Raw genomic sequence first — 17,974 nt, 5'->3', positions numbered from 1 at the left:
TATTTTCCACCCCTCACTAAGATGAAAAGCAAATCAATTTAAATATCTGATTTAACTCCTAATGTATATATTAAAAGCTACCATTGGGCCCCAACCCTGTAATTGGATCCTTGCATATGTGCACAGCCCAGTTGAAGTCTGCACGGGGGAAAAGGGTCTGCTTGTGCAGATTAGATTGCAGGACTGAGGTCTTTGTTGGTATGTTATGCTAAATACATCTTTAGGTAATGTAACTTGAGAACTGGATGTTCTCACTATCATCAAGAAGCACAAAAAGCATGTTCTCTAAATTAGGGACAATTTTCTTTGCAGAGCAGGGTAAAAGGAATATTTTCATAGTTCAGTTGGCATCCAATAGGAATACTTGTTACCATGTGATTCTAACATCTGCTTGAAAGTTGTAGTTTTATAAGAAAATAGACATTGTCCAAGAAAAACAATTTAAGTCTTGAGAAACTTTTTATTTTGCTATTGAATGCATTGATGCCACTATTTGAGACAATGTTGCATTTACAGTCCTCTGTACAGTTTCTTTCAAGGCTCCCTTAAACATGTTTTATTCCATCACAGATTGCTAAATTCTAGGCACTGCTTTGAAGATACTGTACAGTCTGGTCATACATTTATCCTTTAAATGGCAAAGTCGTATTATGCCTGTAGTCATACTATAGATTGTAAAACGTGCATGTATGGATAGGCATCTAACTGATTATATAAACACTAGAAGCATAAATTAAGTCATTGAATGAAAGGCATTAACTGGAATATTTAGGAAAGTCCCAAAGAAACCAAGACCCTGATTCTCCACTCCCTCACATAGTTATTTACACCTTTGCAAAGTGAGTGCAAAGCAGGTTTTGCTTGCTACCATTTCATCGTCTTTGATACCCATTTTCCACGGGTGTACATGACTACACGAGAATCAGGGCAGAGAAGAATCTGGCCCAACTACTGAATAATACAGCAATGCAAGTGCCCTCTGTTCCTTTCCTTTGTTTAAAGCCATTTCTCATTTCGACATAATTTTAGACCAGCAACATGCTAGCACAGGTGCGGTAGACTATATTTATAATCAAATCAGCTAAAGTGATTTTGATAATGTTTCCAGGCACGCATGCTAGATCATTTAGTCACAGTGCATAGGTGATTCCTATGTATCAAAACAAGGTGTCCATGTCTGAGAGCTTCACTGCAGAGTTAATTTGAATTCAAGCTCTAGACCAGTCCACCCACAAACCCTTAACTCAAATGCTTTTAGCTCAAGCTGGCTGGCCTGTCGGGGGATTCAGGCAACAGCTCAATTTAGCACAACACATCAGCTGCTCACACAATCCTTCTGCAGCTCAAGTTATATTTTGCAGAGTGGCCTCTCTCACTTGAGTGAGGTTAAATTAAGAGGTGTTCACTCTGAAGTGAAGACACTGATATTGTCTAAACTACAGAGCCTTTATCAAAGAAACCTATTGGAGATGCAGCACATCAGTACAAAAGAACATATCCTGACAGGTAGCTACACCATCTCCCAAACTCCCTGAAGGCTGCTTCAGTTGCTATAGCAGCTACAGGGTCTGTGTATGTGGGTTTTTGTGTTTGCCTCCCCCCAAAAAATATTCCTAGCCAACACAGCTATGCCAAAAAAAATTTGTAGTATATCTGTAGAAGCCATAGCCACATGAAAGGAAAAATAGGCAAGAATTTCTTTGTGAATACAATATCAGTTACTAAATAACCTGGGCACATAGTTCAAGAACTTTCTAAAAAGTTAGAAAACAGTCAATATTTAACCGTTTTGTTTCCCATTTTGGGTTTTTTTTCTTTTTTTGTTGTTTTAAAGGATATGCAGGATATCAAAGCCATTTTAAATTCATACTTGCAATAAATATTATGAACAATTAATCTGGAGAAATCTATATTTTGTTCTATAAACAGTGTCTGACCACTTAAATACTGCTAGGTTTTTTTATGTAATAATTATGCCATCTCAATAGGCAGTCACGTGACAAGAGATACCATAGTGATGAACATGGTATCAAAATATTTAGATTATTACTTGACTCTTTAAGATCAGACTCATGAACTTTTAAAAATTCTTGCAAAGAAGAAAGGGAAACGATAAAAGAACATTGGCAAACTCTATGGAGGCAACTCTTCTCATACCAGTTCATTGTCTGGTATAGTTTATTACATACGGGAATGTAAAGAATTATACTAAATTTTTAAAAATACACATTGTTTCCAAGTCCTCAAAATCGACTGGGCAATCTCTAGATTTGCTTACCTTTGTAAGACTAAGGTGCAAAGGCTATTTCGGAAAATGTACTGAACTTTGAAATAAAGTCATGACAAATTCTTATATTAAGATGGCACAAATTTCTCACAGTGCTCACAGATCTGACTCTGCTGAGATCATACTTTTCAAGATCCTTTTTACAGGTCAGTCATACCAGCCTCATATATGCTGTCTGTAAAGTTCCAATCCCACCACACATGTGCATACACCTACCCCTTCATAATTAGTTTTCAACGGACCACATCTTCCTATATGTTCCTTCTGTTCATCACAACAAAGTTCTAAAAATATCTGCAAAGCAAATAACTTTAAATGAAGTGTATTAAAATCTCAAGCTTGTTTTGGTATAAAGAATTGACCTGACTGCTAAAATTACAAGTTCTGTTTCCACCAGTGTATCTCCATACAACAGTACTATCTCTGTCAATCTGTCAGCAAGGGTAACTCATATCAAATACATATTGCAGGAAGACACCATGCCAAAAATTTTTAAGGTTGCATTTTCTGGCACAGATTTACATTCACTCGTCACAATATTTTAGTTTACCCAATTCTGGGAAGCAGACCAGCTAGAGTAACTGTTTTTTAAGGTCTAATCCTGCTCCCATTGAAGCCAATGGCAAAGATCCTACAGAAATCAGTGGTAGCAAGATTGGAATCTTCTTGAAGATTTCCCCTTTAACCCAACCCTAAGTGTGGTGAGTCAACAAAATCTTCCATATTCCAACTGGGCTCCTCTTCTAAAAACCTTTGCACCCCTCTAAACTCTTCTGTGATGATACAAAAATTAAAATCAAACCATTTAAGATGAAATTTCCCCCACTCTTGGCATTAACCGACTTGCCTCCACCTTTTGCTGAAATCTTGTCAGGAGGACCAGGTCTTAGTAACACGCATATACATATTAATACATATGTACACAGACACACAAAGAAGCTGCTCTTTCAGTTAGAAAAGAAATTAATTTTGTCACAGAACGGATCCTATAAAAAGGTGTCTAATAAAGTAGTAATACCCATAAAATAGCTATTACTAAAGCAAAGCTTTCGTCAATAAGCTTCCAGAACTTTAAATGAAGAGAATGGCTTCACAAAGTGGTAGTCTAGATTTCCACAATGCGGGCACTGCTGGACGTTGCTGTATTCAGAGAAATACTGCATCCCGATCCGTACATCTATTACTGGCTTTCCACAGTGCTTACAGTTCAGTCGAGCCTGTCAAAAAGTAGACAGAAACACTGTCAAACATTCCAATTTGTTTCCACCCTTGCCCCAGAAAAAGAGAATGTATGTTTCACAGTCCATTTCTCTTTCCTAAGGACAGGCTTGATTAAGAAAGTATATAGCTTATGAGATTGGATGCAAAGCCCACTACTTAATTGGAATGGCAACTTCTTTAACTGGAATGCCTCTGGGGGATTTGGCTAAGTTCTGAACAACCTCAACTCCCACTGAAACCCCTTGCAATATTGAACTCTAACTGATAATCAAATAAGTAACTCATCTGTCATGCTGATAGTAACCTGACTCTGCAGATAAACCTTCAAATGTTGCTTCAATTCCTCCTTCCAAGCCAGATTTTTCTACATGTGTTTCAAGTTTTTTTTCAGCAAGCTAGTATTATCATGACTTTCCAGACTTTTGGTGGATTAATTGAAGAGTAAAATTAACAAGAGTGCCTAACTGCCATTTTCAAAAGTAACAGCGGTGCCTAAATTACATAAGCACTTTTGAAAATTGTACCCAGTTTGTATTTCAGTTTAGTTGAGGGAAGAGGCACAAGAGAGAACTGATGAGGCATGATGCGTGTACTAAGAATGTCAACTAGCGGTTAACTGACTAGTCGAGTAGTTGATGGAATTTCCATAGACTATTCAACTAGTCAATAGGCATTCCACATTCCTCCTTTGAAATGTACGAGAGCCTCAGCAGGAGCTGGGGCTTTTGCTCATTTCAAAGAAGGAATGCGGAATTTTGTGTGCAGCCCGGGGCCAGCGGGAAGTCCCTCTGACTTCAGGCCGCATACAGATGCCAGCTTTGAAATGCACACGAGTCCCCAGCTTCCATGTACCATGCTGCACTGGGGGGGACAATGCTGTGCTGCCGCTTTGAAATGCCATACTGAGTCAGGGTCAGCAGGGGACTCCTCAACTGAACGCAGGTTCCACGGAAATGCCGTGCTGGAGCCTGGGATCACCTGGGGACTCCCCAGCTGCCCCCGGGCTCCAAGCGCACAGCACTGCACAGATAAGCCCGGGCTCAGCTGTGCAGCGCTGCCGCTTTCAAGTATCCTCTTTCCCCCCGTTTTGCTGCCTCTATCTGATAGAGGCAGCAGGGGGGAGGGGAATTGACTAATCGACTGACTATCGTAAGCATTTGCTTATCGGGTAGTCAACTGGTCTTTAACATCCCTAGTGTGTACCTTAACTCTTTAGTAAGTACATCACAGCAATGAGAAAAGCAAGAAACATTTCAGATATCATAGCATTATGATTAATTTGGAAAGAGGCCATCTAGAAGGGCATCCCAAGACAGCACAAGCCATGTTACTTCTACGGATGGTGGTGATTTCCCTCTACCTACAGTAGCTATAGTTAGAGTAAACTAGTTAAAGTACAGGAATAAGCATGTTCTGCTAACTGAGTTTTCGTAAATTAAAGACTACATTCTGTCTGTATGTATTTACCTGTATGGATGGTCACTAATGAACTTCTGAAATCATGCTTGACACATTAGTAGAAAACAAGTAGTCCTGTAGCACCTTAACGACTAACATTATATATTAATATCATGAGCTTTTGTGGGCAAAACACATTTCTTCAGATGGGTTTTGCCTACAACAGCTCATGATATATATTTGTTAGTATGTAAGGTGCTAGAGGACTACTCTTTTTAAAGATTACAGACTAACACAGCCATCCCTCTGAGACATTAGTACAAACTGAGAGTTTTTCCACATATAAAAATGAAATATAGCGCTGACTCCTAACACTGAGAGGAATTCAGTTCCAACTGGTCATACATGCAGCATTTCCAAATTTACATGTACATATGTTGGCTTTATGGTTATTATTCTCTAAATAAAATCCTTCACAATATCATCACTGTTAAGTGCCATAGCATGTTAACTTAAATGCTAAAGTAAAAAGAAAAGGAATTAAGTCTGTGCCATACAATTCTTAATCTACATAGTTAAAATCTATTATTGTGATGCTATTTGATTTTTTCTATTCAAACATAACCTGACTATGCGGACGATGCATTCTAATTCTTATGTCTTAATAGATATATAGGTTACGGTATTCAGAATCATTTACATCATGCACCATACCTTAAATATATTTACTCTGATAACCTATGCAGGAGCTAGACATTACTATATGTAAGAGCTAGACATTACTATAATTCAGCAATATAGTATAAAAAGTATTTTACAAATTCCAATTAGATGGGCCTTAAAGTCAATCTTATTTGGATAGATGAGAACCAAAGTGTAAATGCAAGTCGGAGAATAGACAGAAACATCACTGATTACACAGAGGGATGAGTAAAATACAAGAGTCTTAAGGAAAGATTTGGGTGTAAAAAAATGCAGGCCACTTGAGGAAAATAAAGCAGCAGGCTGTTGCAATCACAGCAGGCAATGTGCAAAAGACAGACTCAAGAGTGGGAGGAGAGAAGATAAGCAGAGAACAGAGTCCACGGTGGAGTGTAGGAGGAAACTAGGGCTGGTAAGTACGGAGTCAGGGTCTGAGTTGCACAGAGCCTAAAGGATGCTTCTGAACATAAACTACATCTCAAAATAAAGAAATTATCTTCTTCAATAAGAGATCTTCAGTGATGTTTTGGATGCAAAAAAAAAAACATTCATGTACAACTCAGGTTGAGAAAGCATTAAAACCTAGTGTCTGATTTGCTTGGAAGCTGAAAATTCCAAAGCAATCTTTGATGGAATGCGTGTCTGTTAATAATCTCCTTGGCCAAAGTTTTGCCTTGCCCAGCGCTGTTGTGAAATGCTCCGAGATGTTTTGGAATAAGGTACCAAATATTATTTTTCCGTTAAAATAATGTAAGGCTAATTCAGATTTAGTCTACATAATGTATCTTACTTCTGTTCCTTTGAAAGCATGCACCACACTTGTGGGTGCACTAGCAAAAATGAGCATATCTAATAATTTAGGTGACTGAAAACTAGTAATTGTATTCTATTATATTATATTGAATTGCTTACCAAGTACTTTCACACTGCCCACTGATCACAACTTAATACTCTTGTAATACACATACACAAGGAAAAAGAATTAAGATTAATGTTAAAAATAATCTAAATTGACTGACTTGCAAAATCAAAATGTCAATCTTAATACTGCATTTAAAACTACCTACTTAAAGAGAGGCTCACAAATTAAGTGCACAAAATTTGAAGTATCATTCTTCACTGTACCTACTACTATGGAAGCCAATTAACTACAGAGCTTGATGTTGAGTACTCATGTTCTCCAGCAGCAGAAATCCAGGTACATAATGGAGTAAACAATGAATGAAGATATATCCCCTATTTTCAAGGAATGCATCTGATGCAATACAAACATTTACTGAACTGACTCAACCTGTTCCTTTGTCCTATCTGACTAATCCAATGAATCATTCTCTTAGCACTTCCTTAGAGTAGGTCCTATAATTAATCAATGGAGTATCACTGATATGTCTACTAGATCACCATGTAAGCATTGCGCCAGAAAGTAACATCTTATGAGCTACTGCAAGGTGTTGAGCATCCCCAATCCATCAAATCACTGATCCCCACATTAATCTGCAATGACTGCAGCACCATGCAAGAATATTCCAAGCATTCTGTCCCTTACCCGAGATTTTCTCCATCTAAGGTGAAAACTGGAGAACAGTCAAGTCAAAACCAAGTTTCTTCAAAATTTGGAAGAATAAAATCACTACACTCATAGTGAATATTTAAAAAGCTATTCTGTGCTCAAAGAATTTCTCCTAAGAGTTTCCATTACTTTTGCCTTTTCACCAGGACTACCCCTTGATAGTTCATAGCCATCGTTCAAACTGACCAGGCCTTGAATAAAAGTGCTATTTAAACAGTAATTACAGTTTTGATACTATATTGTTTTTATCCCAAAATGAACCTATGATGGAAAAGCTTGAAGTGCGTGATATTTTGGAGCATCAATCCAATCTAAGCATTTTAAATTATTTTTAAATGTATCTTAGTTCTATCCCCTGCACAAAAGGTTTATATTGGTTTGTGTCTTTTTTTAAATCTCCTATTCCTGAACACCCCAACACATAATAATTCCACAGGATTATAAAGCAAGAAACATCATTAGATCATCTAGTCTGGCATCCTGTATGATGCTGGTTTTTGCTGTTAAACTAGTGGATTTCAGGGGGGAGAAGGGGAGGAGGAGGAAGGAGGGGAAACAGGCACAGGCTATTGCTTTGTTTATCTTCAGTTGGAGCTTCATGTTATCATGCAGAATACTAACCTGACAACAGGGAGAGGCTGCCAGAATATCATAAGTATACATGGTTCCCAGTTGATGCCAGCTTCCATCCCATCGGGATTTGCACTTAATGCAGATAATTTTGTGAACCCCTTCTAAGCAGTCAACACAAACAGCATAGAGGTGCATAAGCCTTCCTGTGAACAGGAAACACATTTCTTAAGGAAAAGAGACATTATCCGAAAGGTTAAAGCAGACATTTCCTATAATGTACCATTTTGTCGTTATATACATTTTTTAAGAAGAATGACAGAGTACATAATTCATTAAATATGATACAGACTGGGCCAAAAAGTATATTCTCAAGGGGCAAAAAGGCCCACTTTTTAATAAACAAAAGGCAGACCCTTAATTTTCTCTTTGCAGCAGGACGTTGGCAAAATACTGTGGTGACCTAGAAAGTCGTCATCGAGATGACTCTCCAACTCCAGTAATTCACCCACTCTCTGTTCCCACCTCTAGAGGAAGACTTGCAGCTTACTTGCCAGTGTAGTTTAACAATTCTATTCAAGTCTGCCAAATATATTGACAAGATTTTCCAGCAAAAAAGATGTGTCACTCCTAGCGCAAGAAACCACACACACACACACACACACACACACACACACACACACACACACACACACACAAAGCAGAAGAGAGCAAAATTGTAACTCTTTTTGGTTTTGGTTGGCAGTACACTTTAAGGTGTGTGTATTTCAGACATGAGCAAATTTTGCTTTAATGCACATTACTTTTTCAGATAGCTATACAAACTTCAACATACCATATAGTATTTTAGATATCCTCTATTCCAGTTTGACGTGTTAAAGTAACTCTCTTCCCATCATATTTTAATCATACACTCCCCACACAGGGGTGAATTTTCAAGAGTTGAATAAATATCACTTACTTCCATAGCAGTCAAGCAGTTCAGACTTAAAGACTGAATGTTTACTTTATAAAAACATTAACAGACTTCTCAGTGGAGACTTAATGAAGATACAAAATTCAGATGAGAATATAAAAAGCTCTACATGGCTGTGTCTACATTGGCGCAATCTTGCACCAAAGCAGCCGCTTTTGCGCAAAAACATGCTGCCTGTCTACACTGACGGGGAGTTCTTGCGCAAGAACACTGACATTCTAATGTGTGAAATCAGTATTTCTTGCACAAGAACTATGATGCTCCCGCTCAGGAATAAGCCCTCTTGCGCAACTGTTCTTGCACAAGAGGCCAGTGTAGACACGCAACATGAATTTCTTGCGCAAGAAAGCCCGATGGTTAAAATGGCACATCTTTTGCGCAAAGGCACGTGCCAGTGTAGACGCTCTCTTGCGCAAATACTTTAACGCAAGAATTCTTGTGTTAAAAAGTATTTGTGCAAGATCGTGCCATTGTAGACGCAGGCCATGAGTTTTGGGGATCCAGTATTTTAATCTGGGCTCATAGCATGTTATTGAACTGATCCCTGGCTATTTAAATGTGTATATTCATATTACAATAAAATATCACCCTATATTTTGCATTACTGGTACGCAAGAAAGTTATGATCCAAAACTTAACTACAAATACCATCTACAAAAAAGCTATGCGATGTAATTTTGTGCTTTTCAGGACACAGGCTGTACTCTTATGAATCCAACAGTTGAATGTACAATTTCTTAACATAAGTAATGAATTCATGAATCTAGCAGCTGCTTTGGAAAAGTCTCAAAATATACACAGTGTCTGGAAGCCAAGAAGTAAAATTAGTCTGTGTCAGAGATTTTAAACAATTTTTAAAGCAAATATTTTAGAGAAATAGAAAGGAGAGTAAAGCCATTGAACAAAACTGATAAAGCTTCCAGTTATTTTTGCATCATTGCTTTAAATATAAACTGGTTTAAAAAAAAGTATTCCCAACTGAGAAAATGTCTGAGTTTTTATAGCTTCATTTTACAATCTTCAAAAAGTAGTTTATGATGGGAGTGCTATTTACTCAGATCTTTCCTTGCAAGGCTCCTGGAGTGCAAATACATCAAGATCTCTTGCTCAAATGAATATCTGGATATTCAAACTATGACATCATTCCATGCAATTGAAATCTTTTACTGTGTAACAAAATTAGTAACATTTATAGAAGACAGCTTTAAGTGTACTTCACAGAATTCATAGTTTTTGTGCACAGAAATATTTCACCTCCTCCCTCATTAATTTTGAGATTCCTAGTTAAATGGTTTGACTGCTAAGTCACTCACTGAAAAAGAAATTACTTGTTTAACTCAGGAGGGAAACAATGTCCTGGAACAGAGACTCACAGTTCAATTATGTGTGTCAAAATGTGCACTAAGAAGTTTAAAAGTTATTTTTATTATAAAAAAATCATTCTGCTTAAGACAAAGGAAAGTAAATTTCAAAAATTTAGGTAATCTCCTTGGATCTAGTATTTCCACTGGTGTACATAAATTTACTAGGAGTAGAGTACTACATCTACTAAGGAAACAATTACCGAAATACATGTAAGTCATGATCACATGAAGAATTTCAGATTTTTTTTTTTGCAAGTATTAAATTGACATGTGATATATTAATTGTTGTAAAAACTGATTAAAATTTGGCAAAACCACGAGCACATTATGCATATTTCTTACAAAAAAGCAACATTTTACTTGCGTTTTGTTTGCCACTTTTTTCCTTTGAAGTATATTAGGTATTATGGAAACAATACTGTTAGCCTATATAAAGTAAGCACATATAATGGGCATTATGACTATGAGTGGGATACAAAAAATGTTATAAATGGGAAAAATTCATATTAAAACCTGCTTTGGGGGATTGTCTTAGTCCCACTTTCTTGCTTTTTCCATTAAACTCTCAAAATAATCACTGCTGTTTCAACCAAAGTACTAATATTTCTGTTGACATTTGCCTTGCACAGATCGTTGTCCACCTTCTTTGGTCAATTCCCTAGATTGCCTGTGTGTGTCCCTAATTAGAGGTACCAAGGAGTAGCCTTAATTCTGTATTACCGTGGTATCCAAAGATTTCTGAATCAGAAGCCACTACAAATAATCTAACCATTAAATGGCATGGCCAACTCCTCCGGTATATGTCTAATTTCAGCCCTTAATCCAGGTTGCAACAGGACATTTAGGTTTGAGACTATATTATAGTGACTTACAATGCCTTACTGTAAGACTCACAGCAAATAAGGTAGTGTAGGTACAGTGCTATACAGTGTGGCTGACAGTTACCCATTATACCTGGAACCCTGAAGGAAAAACCCCTCACCTGTAGAACTAATAGCAAGGTATATACACATTTATGCCTTCCAGAATATATAACACGTCCATTTCTGATAAGCTTACTTGTATCAAACATTGTTACTTCAGATTTGACCCAATGATAGAATGGAAATGAACTGAGGAATTACAAAAACATTTGCTGTTTACATTTTAGATATAAATCTAAAATGATATACACAAAAAGCATGTCAACATTTTATAAGACACCCAACACAACTGACAGACAACCTGTACCTTGAAGGTGACAGGGAACATCATATTCAATTTCATCATGTCTTGATGGACTAAGAAACAGGGTGCCATCCACTAGCGGAAACTGTTCAAATACTGGCAGTGCCCTATGGCACAGCGCACAGTTTACAACATTCCGGTGGCTGGCACTAAGTGCTGCAAGAATAAATTTCCGTAGGTCCTCCCCTTGACCTACTTGGGCATCATCTTCCATCCGTACGTGGAAAGTATTCAATTTATGTCTAGGTATATGAGTAAGTAATTCAGATAGGTCAAGCCTTCTCAAAAATTGTACAGGAGCATCAAAATGTCCTGACCTATGCACTTGCAAACCAGATGCCCCATAATCAAAATGGGCATTCCTGAACATGCCACCACCAGTCATGTTCTTTTTATGAGGTTCTAAGTGAATTGCATTCTTTAGAAATTCTCCTAAGTATCGTGAAGAACGGGGGCCACTAAAATGTGCAGGGGCAAGTATAGAATAACCTGTAGGAGGGGACTGGCCAGGAGAGCCACAGGGAGAACGAACTGCATAGCTCCCACTAATTATGCCTTTCTCTTGAGAGTTCTGCCTGTCCATTGAATGCCTTCGCTGGATGTCATGATTTAGGCCTTTTTGTGGTTTGTTGACAGGCCTGCACTTTTTAGCATCTTCCATAGACTCTGCCATGGACCTTCCTGTGCTCTTCTCTGACACAGACTTTTTCTTCCTCTCATCCTGCATCCGTTTCACTTGGTACCAATCTGTGTCTTTCTTTAAGTGACCCTGCCCACATCGGCAGGAGCAAAAGCGAAAAGCAAGATCATATCCCTTCTTTGTCCACATATTCTGACGACACTGTTTTTCATTCCAACTCCTTGCTCTGCCAATGCAGTTAAACTGAACAAGAATGCTGCTTTCCCACTCATAAAAACATTGAAGGTGCATCCAGGTGCTGTGAGGACAATGTTCATTGTTGCATACAACTTTCTGGTAGTCATCTTTTTCTAGATCAACAGGCCTTCCAAAGCTACAGATCAGTGGAGTAGCACAAGGTGCTTCTGTGGGACACAAAATAGAGACATTAGTAACTTATACTGAATGTAATATATCCGCAATACTTATTTTAGGCTTGCACTATCTTGCACAGCAAGTTCTCCTTCTAGGTTTGCGTACTCAGGTGTATAAGCAATCTACTACCACAACTGCTGATTTATCTATAGTCAGTTTTACAAACTGAAAGACTTTTGCAACATAACCAGGATTAGAAAATAATACCACATTAGGCTCTGAGCCTACAGAGACTTAAACACCTGCATAACTTTATGTTCATGAATGGTTCCACTCAAATGGCACTGTTCAGGGACGTAAAGTGACACCCAGTAAGGCTTTGCAAGGCTGAGGGCCTTATTGTAACTCTGGTTATTATTAACAGTTTTTCTTTTGTTGTTTCTAAGTGTTGCACCAGTCCTAACGCCTATACACAGCAAGTGTACACAGGGTCTACATAGGCTGCACCATGGGAATCAAAAGGAAAAAAAAAAAAGACCTTATCTGAAAATCCATAGCCATGACTACACTCTGAAGCCTAGAACAGCCTTAGTGCTTGATTGCAGATGCTTCCTTGACAGGGTGGCTGCAGATCTGCACATTCACCTTACCCATCTTTGGCCAGGATGCAGAGAGCTCTGGCACAGCCACCACTCCTGCATGGGCTTCCTGAAGGCAGCCTGCTTCCTCCTCCCCACCCCCACTACATCAGTTCAGCCACACTAAAGGCTTTCAGAGATTACTACTGATTCAAGACCTGATTTACCTTTATGTGAATCTCAAATCAGTTCGACTGGCAGCCTTTGCTACATTCTCAAGCAAGAACAGTCCATTTGAAATTCCCTCTCATATGAAAATACCTGCTCCTGTACACATGCTTTGCATTTTTACGGCTTATGTATTTTCCCCCTAATCTAAATGCCTGTTGTAATACATGGAAAAATCATTTGGCTGTTTTTTGGCCTTGTAACTGAAGATGCAAAAGGCTAGAAGTGGCACTGCTGCTGCCTTCTGGATTGCTGAATGTGATTATTTATTTTTTTGCAACTTCTAACATTTAGGATTTCTGCAGTATGATAAACCTTGGGCAAACCTTCTGGCTGCGTCTAGATTGGCATGATTTTCCAGAAATGCTTTTAATGGAAAAGTTTTCCGTTAAAAGCATTTTCGGAACAGAGCGTCTAGAGTGGCATGGATGCTTTTCCGCAAAAGCACTTTTTGTGGAAAAGCGTCCGTGCCAATCTAGACACGCTTTTCCGCAAAAAAAGCCCCGATCGCCATTTTCGCGATCGGGGCTTTTTTGTGGAAAACAAATCTGAGCTCTCTACACTGGCCCTTTTGCGCAAAAGGGACTTTTGCCTGAACGGGAGCAGCATAGTATTTCTGCAAGAAGCACTTATTTCTTACAGTAGGAAGTCAGTGCTTTTGCGGAAATTCAAGTGGCTAGTGTAGACAGCTGGCAAGTTTTTCCGGAAAAGCGGCTGATTTTCTGGAAAAACCAGCCAGTCTAGACACAGCCTCTGAGATTCAGCTGTATAAGCATCAACAACTGTAGGCACTGAACATACTATATAGGATATTCTTTCACTGCCCATAATTGTTCTTACTCTACACTTCATCACTCTGCTTCCGTTCCCAGAAATCATTCAGAATTTCAGCAGATCAGGCTGATGTCTCACTGGTCCCTAGGTACTACAAGTTGAACCTCCCTAATTCAGAACTCTCTTGTCCAGAAACATCCGTCATCCAGAATTACTTTAGTTAGCCAAATGTCCACTTTTCATGGGTATGGCCAAGTTTCCTGTGGTCCCATAAAGTTTGTTAACAGCCACCAGTCCCAGCTCTCAGTGTTCTGTGCTGATATTTAGCTCTAATGTACCCCTAAATGTCTTCTAAGAGCCCAGTAAGCAGTGGAAGTGTTGGTAATACCACTAGGCAACATAGACCTCCCATGGTCCAGAAAATTCTCTTGTTTGGACTAGAGAGGTTCAAACCTGTACTGCATTCAGATAAAAGCACCCTTCTTCAGAGCAAAAGAAAGCACAGATCAAGGATCAGAGAGCTCAGCAGGTGAGCTGCTAGAACTTCTGGACTCTGTAGTAGAATTCTATCCAAGTGGGCAGGCCTGGTGGGGAGGGAATTTCATCCCAAACTGGTGGAAAGCCAACAGGTGCCCACGGGTTCAGGCAAAGACATCCCTCAGGGATCAATTAATTAAAGGGAAAACTCAACAGCCTCATAAAGAAGACAGGGGAAAAAAATAGGAAAAGTGCACGGTAGGAACTAGCGAGGTACAGTCAAATGTATAAGAGTCCCATTTATGTATAATACGTGAAGGCATGCCACTGAATATTGACCAAATGCAAAAGTGCTTATATACGAATATTAGGAGTCTAAATACTGAGAGGGGTGAACTGGAGTACCTGGTATTTAATGAGGATATTGATATAATAGGCATTGTAGAAACTTGTGTCTCCTTGACGTTCCCCAATAATACAGTACCAAGAAAACCGATTGAAACCAAAATAAAGAACAAAATTATCAGACACACACACACACTTTAACACTATGTCAGAGAGTCAACATGGGTATTGTAAAAAAAATATCATGCCTCCCAACTTGTCTATCAGTATTCTTTCAGGAGATCAACAGGCATGCCGACACAGGTGATCCAGTTGATATAGTGTACCTGGACTTTCAGAAAGTCTTCAACAAGATCCCTCACCACAGGCTCTTAAGCAAAGTAAGCAGTCATGGGATAAGAAGGAAGGGCCTCCCATGGATCAGTATCTGATTAAAAGATAGGTAAACAAGTTTTCACAATGGAGAGCAGTAAATAGCAGGGCTTCCTAAGGATTTCTACGGGGATCTGTGCTGTTCAGCGCATTCAGAAAAAATTTGGAAAAAGCTCAGCTTCAGCTGCTTCCGGCCGTCACTAAAAACATTATGCTAAGACTATTTTATATTACTCTTAAATAGCCATCTCCACTTTAAGAACTCTTACACAGTGGCCATGCATAGACACACACAGTTCATTTTAATCAATCAATTCTAGTGCCATTGTTTCCCGTTCCTATTTTGTTCCATTAAAAGGGTAAATAAAACCCATAAAAACTTCAACACATTTATTAAAAGTACAAAACTGAATTCTCTAGAGCCCTCTTTATCCAAAACACATATGCAGATTATGTGCAGGGGTGGGGGGAATCTACCCCTGCTGCTCCACCAATGTGCCTCAACTCTCCTCTCAAGAAACCCACCTCTTAGCGTAAGAGGTCAATCAAGTCTCTGTAATCTTGTATTACATCATTGACCTCTCTATTCCTAATGTCAAAAATGGTATCCACTGCAATGGCAGTTTGAGATGTAGATACCTTTTCTCACAAAGTGTGAAGAGTATACATTCCATGTCAGAATGCATTACCTGGGTATAAACATATCCAATTCCAAGAGGAAAAGACAAGTACAAAGTTGGATAGATAGCATCAGTAGATACAGCTAAGGTATCTCTCTGGCATCATTTATGAAGTGTATCCCATCAATACAAGATTTGTTTACCTACTACTTACAAAGCTCACAGAAACTATGGTGGGCTTTTGTTGGATTTTATATTTCTAGTCTTCAAATTGTTTTGCTGGTTACCGTCGCTGTTAAAACTTCAAGTGCTCCTGTGTATTGCTGAGTATGCCAACTTGGACTAAGATGATCAATCAATAGCAACTAATCTTTTTGGACCCAAAAAACTCAAGAGTTTCCCAACCAACTACTCATCCGATACTGCCCCCTTCAATTCAACAGACCTCATACCACATCAAGTAATGCTTGTGCAGGATTTTTTCTTTTGCTCTAGCAGATAGTAATACTTTTATGTTATTTAAGATTTGAAAAGTGTAGCTTCGAATTACTGTATAACATATTAGGCAATAATATTCTATTTATCTCAAAGGATCTAACTGAAGTTAAACCATAAAAGGCACATAATCATAAACCCAATACTGAAATGGGGGGGGGGGGGGGGGTTTAAGCACTACTGTGAAAATATCTCTTTCATACATCCTTCAGAATTCATCTACTTTGTATTCAGTCTTTTATATCATTTTGAAGGAAAGAAACCAAAAGTACAAAAACCTCCTAAAAATGAAAGTGCTCTCTAATATTTGTGTACACAAATACAACTGAGATGGCCAATAATATAATGATGGTTTTAATTTTATGTCCAGAGTTCTCTATTTTTTTAAATTAGAACAGCCTTTGGAACAGAGTCCTTATCATCATTAAAGCCGATAAAAAAATTCCCTTTGTCCCAGCTTCATAAAACATTCTATAGTTCAGTTTGCTGAATGCAAAACAAACACAAAAATAAATTATCCATAAACATTTGACAAGACTAGTGCCTTAGCTGCATGAGCTTGCAAACAAAAAATGGCATTAATAAGGTAAGTGCTAGACATAAAAAAAAGGGTACTTCCATGCTTTTTGGGTGGGGGGGGAGGCATACACAGCCATTTTTCATTGTTTGTAATTTATTTTTATATTTAGTGGATATTTTAAAGGCGATTGCAAAGTAGAAAGAGGGATTATTTTTCTTAAATTAAGCTTGTCTCCCCTCCTCCATGACCTTTTTTTTGGGGGGGGGGGGGGGGGATGCACTTTTTCAGGATGGATATAGTTCTTTGAAAGGAGTTTGGTTTTATTCCCTACCCCCCCCCCCCCCCCCCGTGAAACGTGGTCTTCCTTAGTTTTCTGAAGAATCTACTGGAGCCTTGATTGGTGGGTAGGGCAAGGCTCCCCTCCCCTCTCTTCTACTCAGCCAACACAAGAGTCTGGGGTAATTAATCCACCTAGCAAGTTTCAAGGGTATGGCTGGATGACTGTGATGGGTGACTCTCAAAGGAGGAGGAGAATTCTACCGCGAACCTCTTCCAGGAGGGCTGAAGAGACCTTGAACTAGCTGGTTGCATCTGCAGGCATAGGAGATCAGGATGAAATGCACAGTTCCATAAAGAAGGTTAGGGAGTCCCCCCAACCCCACAGCAGATGAATAGGTATCTCTTTTGGGAACTGGATTATGGCTAATCTGATCCCAGAAGGAAGGAAGATTGTTCTCCAGAACATTAGGGTGAGAATGGATCTATACATTTCTAGGCCAGAAGGGAAGTTCTGTCATTTGCAGTCAATGGGAGTAGCAAAGCTCCTTGGCTGCGGAGCCGTTAAGTAAACAAACTAGAGCAGCCCATTAGCAGCTCCCTCAGAGTGGGCCTATGGCTCACTTTGAGAAACACTGGACTCTATCCAAGTCACTCCTTAATCTTCTCTTTGTGAAGCTAAACAAACTAAGCTCCTTGAGTCTACTACTATCAGCCATATTTCATAATCCTTTACTCATTCTCATAGTTCTTCTCTGAACCTGCTCCAATTTAACAACATCCTTCTTCAACTGTGGACACTAGAACTGGACATAATATTCCAGCAGTGATCACACTGCTGTCAAATACAGAAATAAAAATTCTCTCTACTGCTACTTGAGATTACACGTATGCCTCCAATGACAGCATTAGCCCTTTTGGGCACAGTGCTGCTCTAGAGACTCATGTTCCACTGTTTATCCACCTTCTCCCCAAACTTT

At 38.9% G+C, this 17,974-nt stretch overlaps 1 protein-coding gene across 1 annotated transcript in view; it reads right to left on the bottom strand.

The window, feature by feature from the left end:
* Positions 1 to 503: 503 nt before the first annotated feature.
* Positions 504 to 17,974, bottom strand: part of HECA (hdc homolog, cell cycle regulator) — a 30,295-nt gene continuing 12,824 nt past the window's right edge. Inside the window, exons 2-4 of the mRNA XM_075924306.1 lie at positions 11,319 to 12,359; positions 7,800 to 7,954; positions 504 to 3,504 (exon numbers count right to left, since the gene is read on the bottom strand). Coding sequence (XP_075780421.1) covers positions 3,340 to 3,504; positions 7,800 to 7,954; positions 11,319 to 12,359 — 1,361 coding nt within the window. The 3' untranslated portion in view covers positions 504 to 3,339. The remainder of the gene's footprint in view (positions 3,505 to 7,799; positions 7,955 to 11,318; positions 12,360 to 17,974) is intronic.

The sequence above is a fragment of the Pelodiscus sinensis genome, chromosome 3 (assembly GCF_049634645.1).
Source record: "Pelodiscus sinensis isolate JC-2024 chromosome 3, ASM4963464v1, whole genome shotgun sequence".
NCBI lineage: Eukaryota > Metazoa > Chordata > Testudines > Trionychidae > Pelodiscus > Pelodiscus sinensis.
The sequence above is the reverse complement of the archived record's forward strand: the minus strand, read 5'-3'. Positions and strand labels throughout refer to the sequence as shown.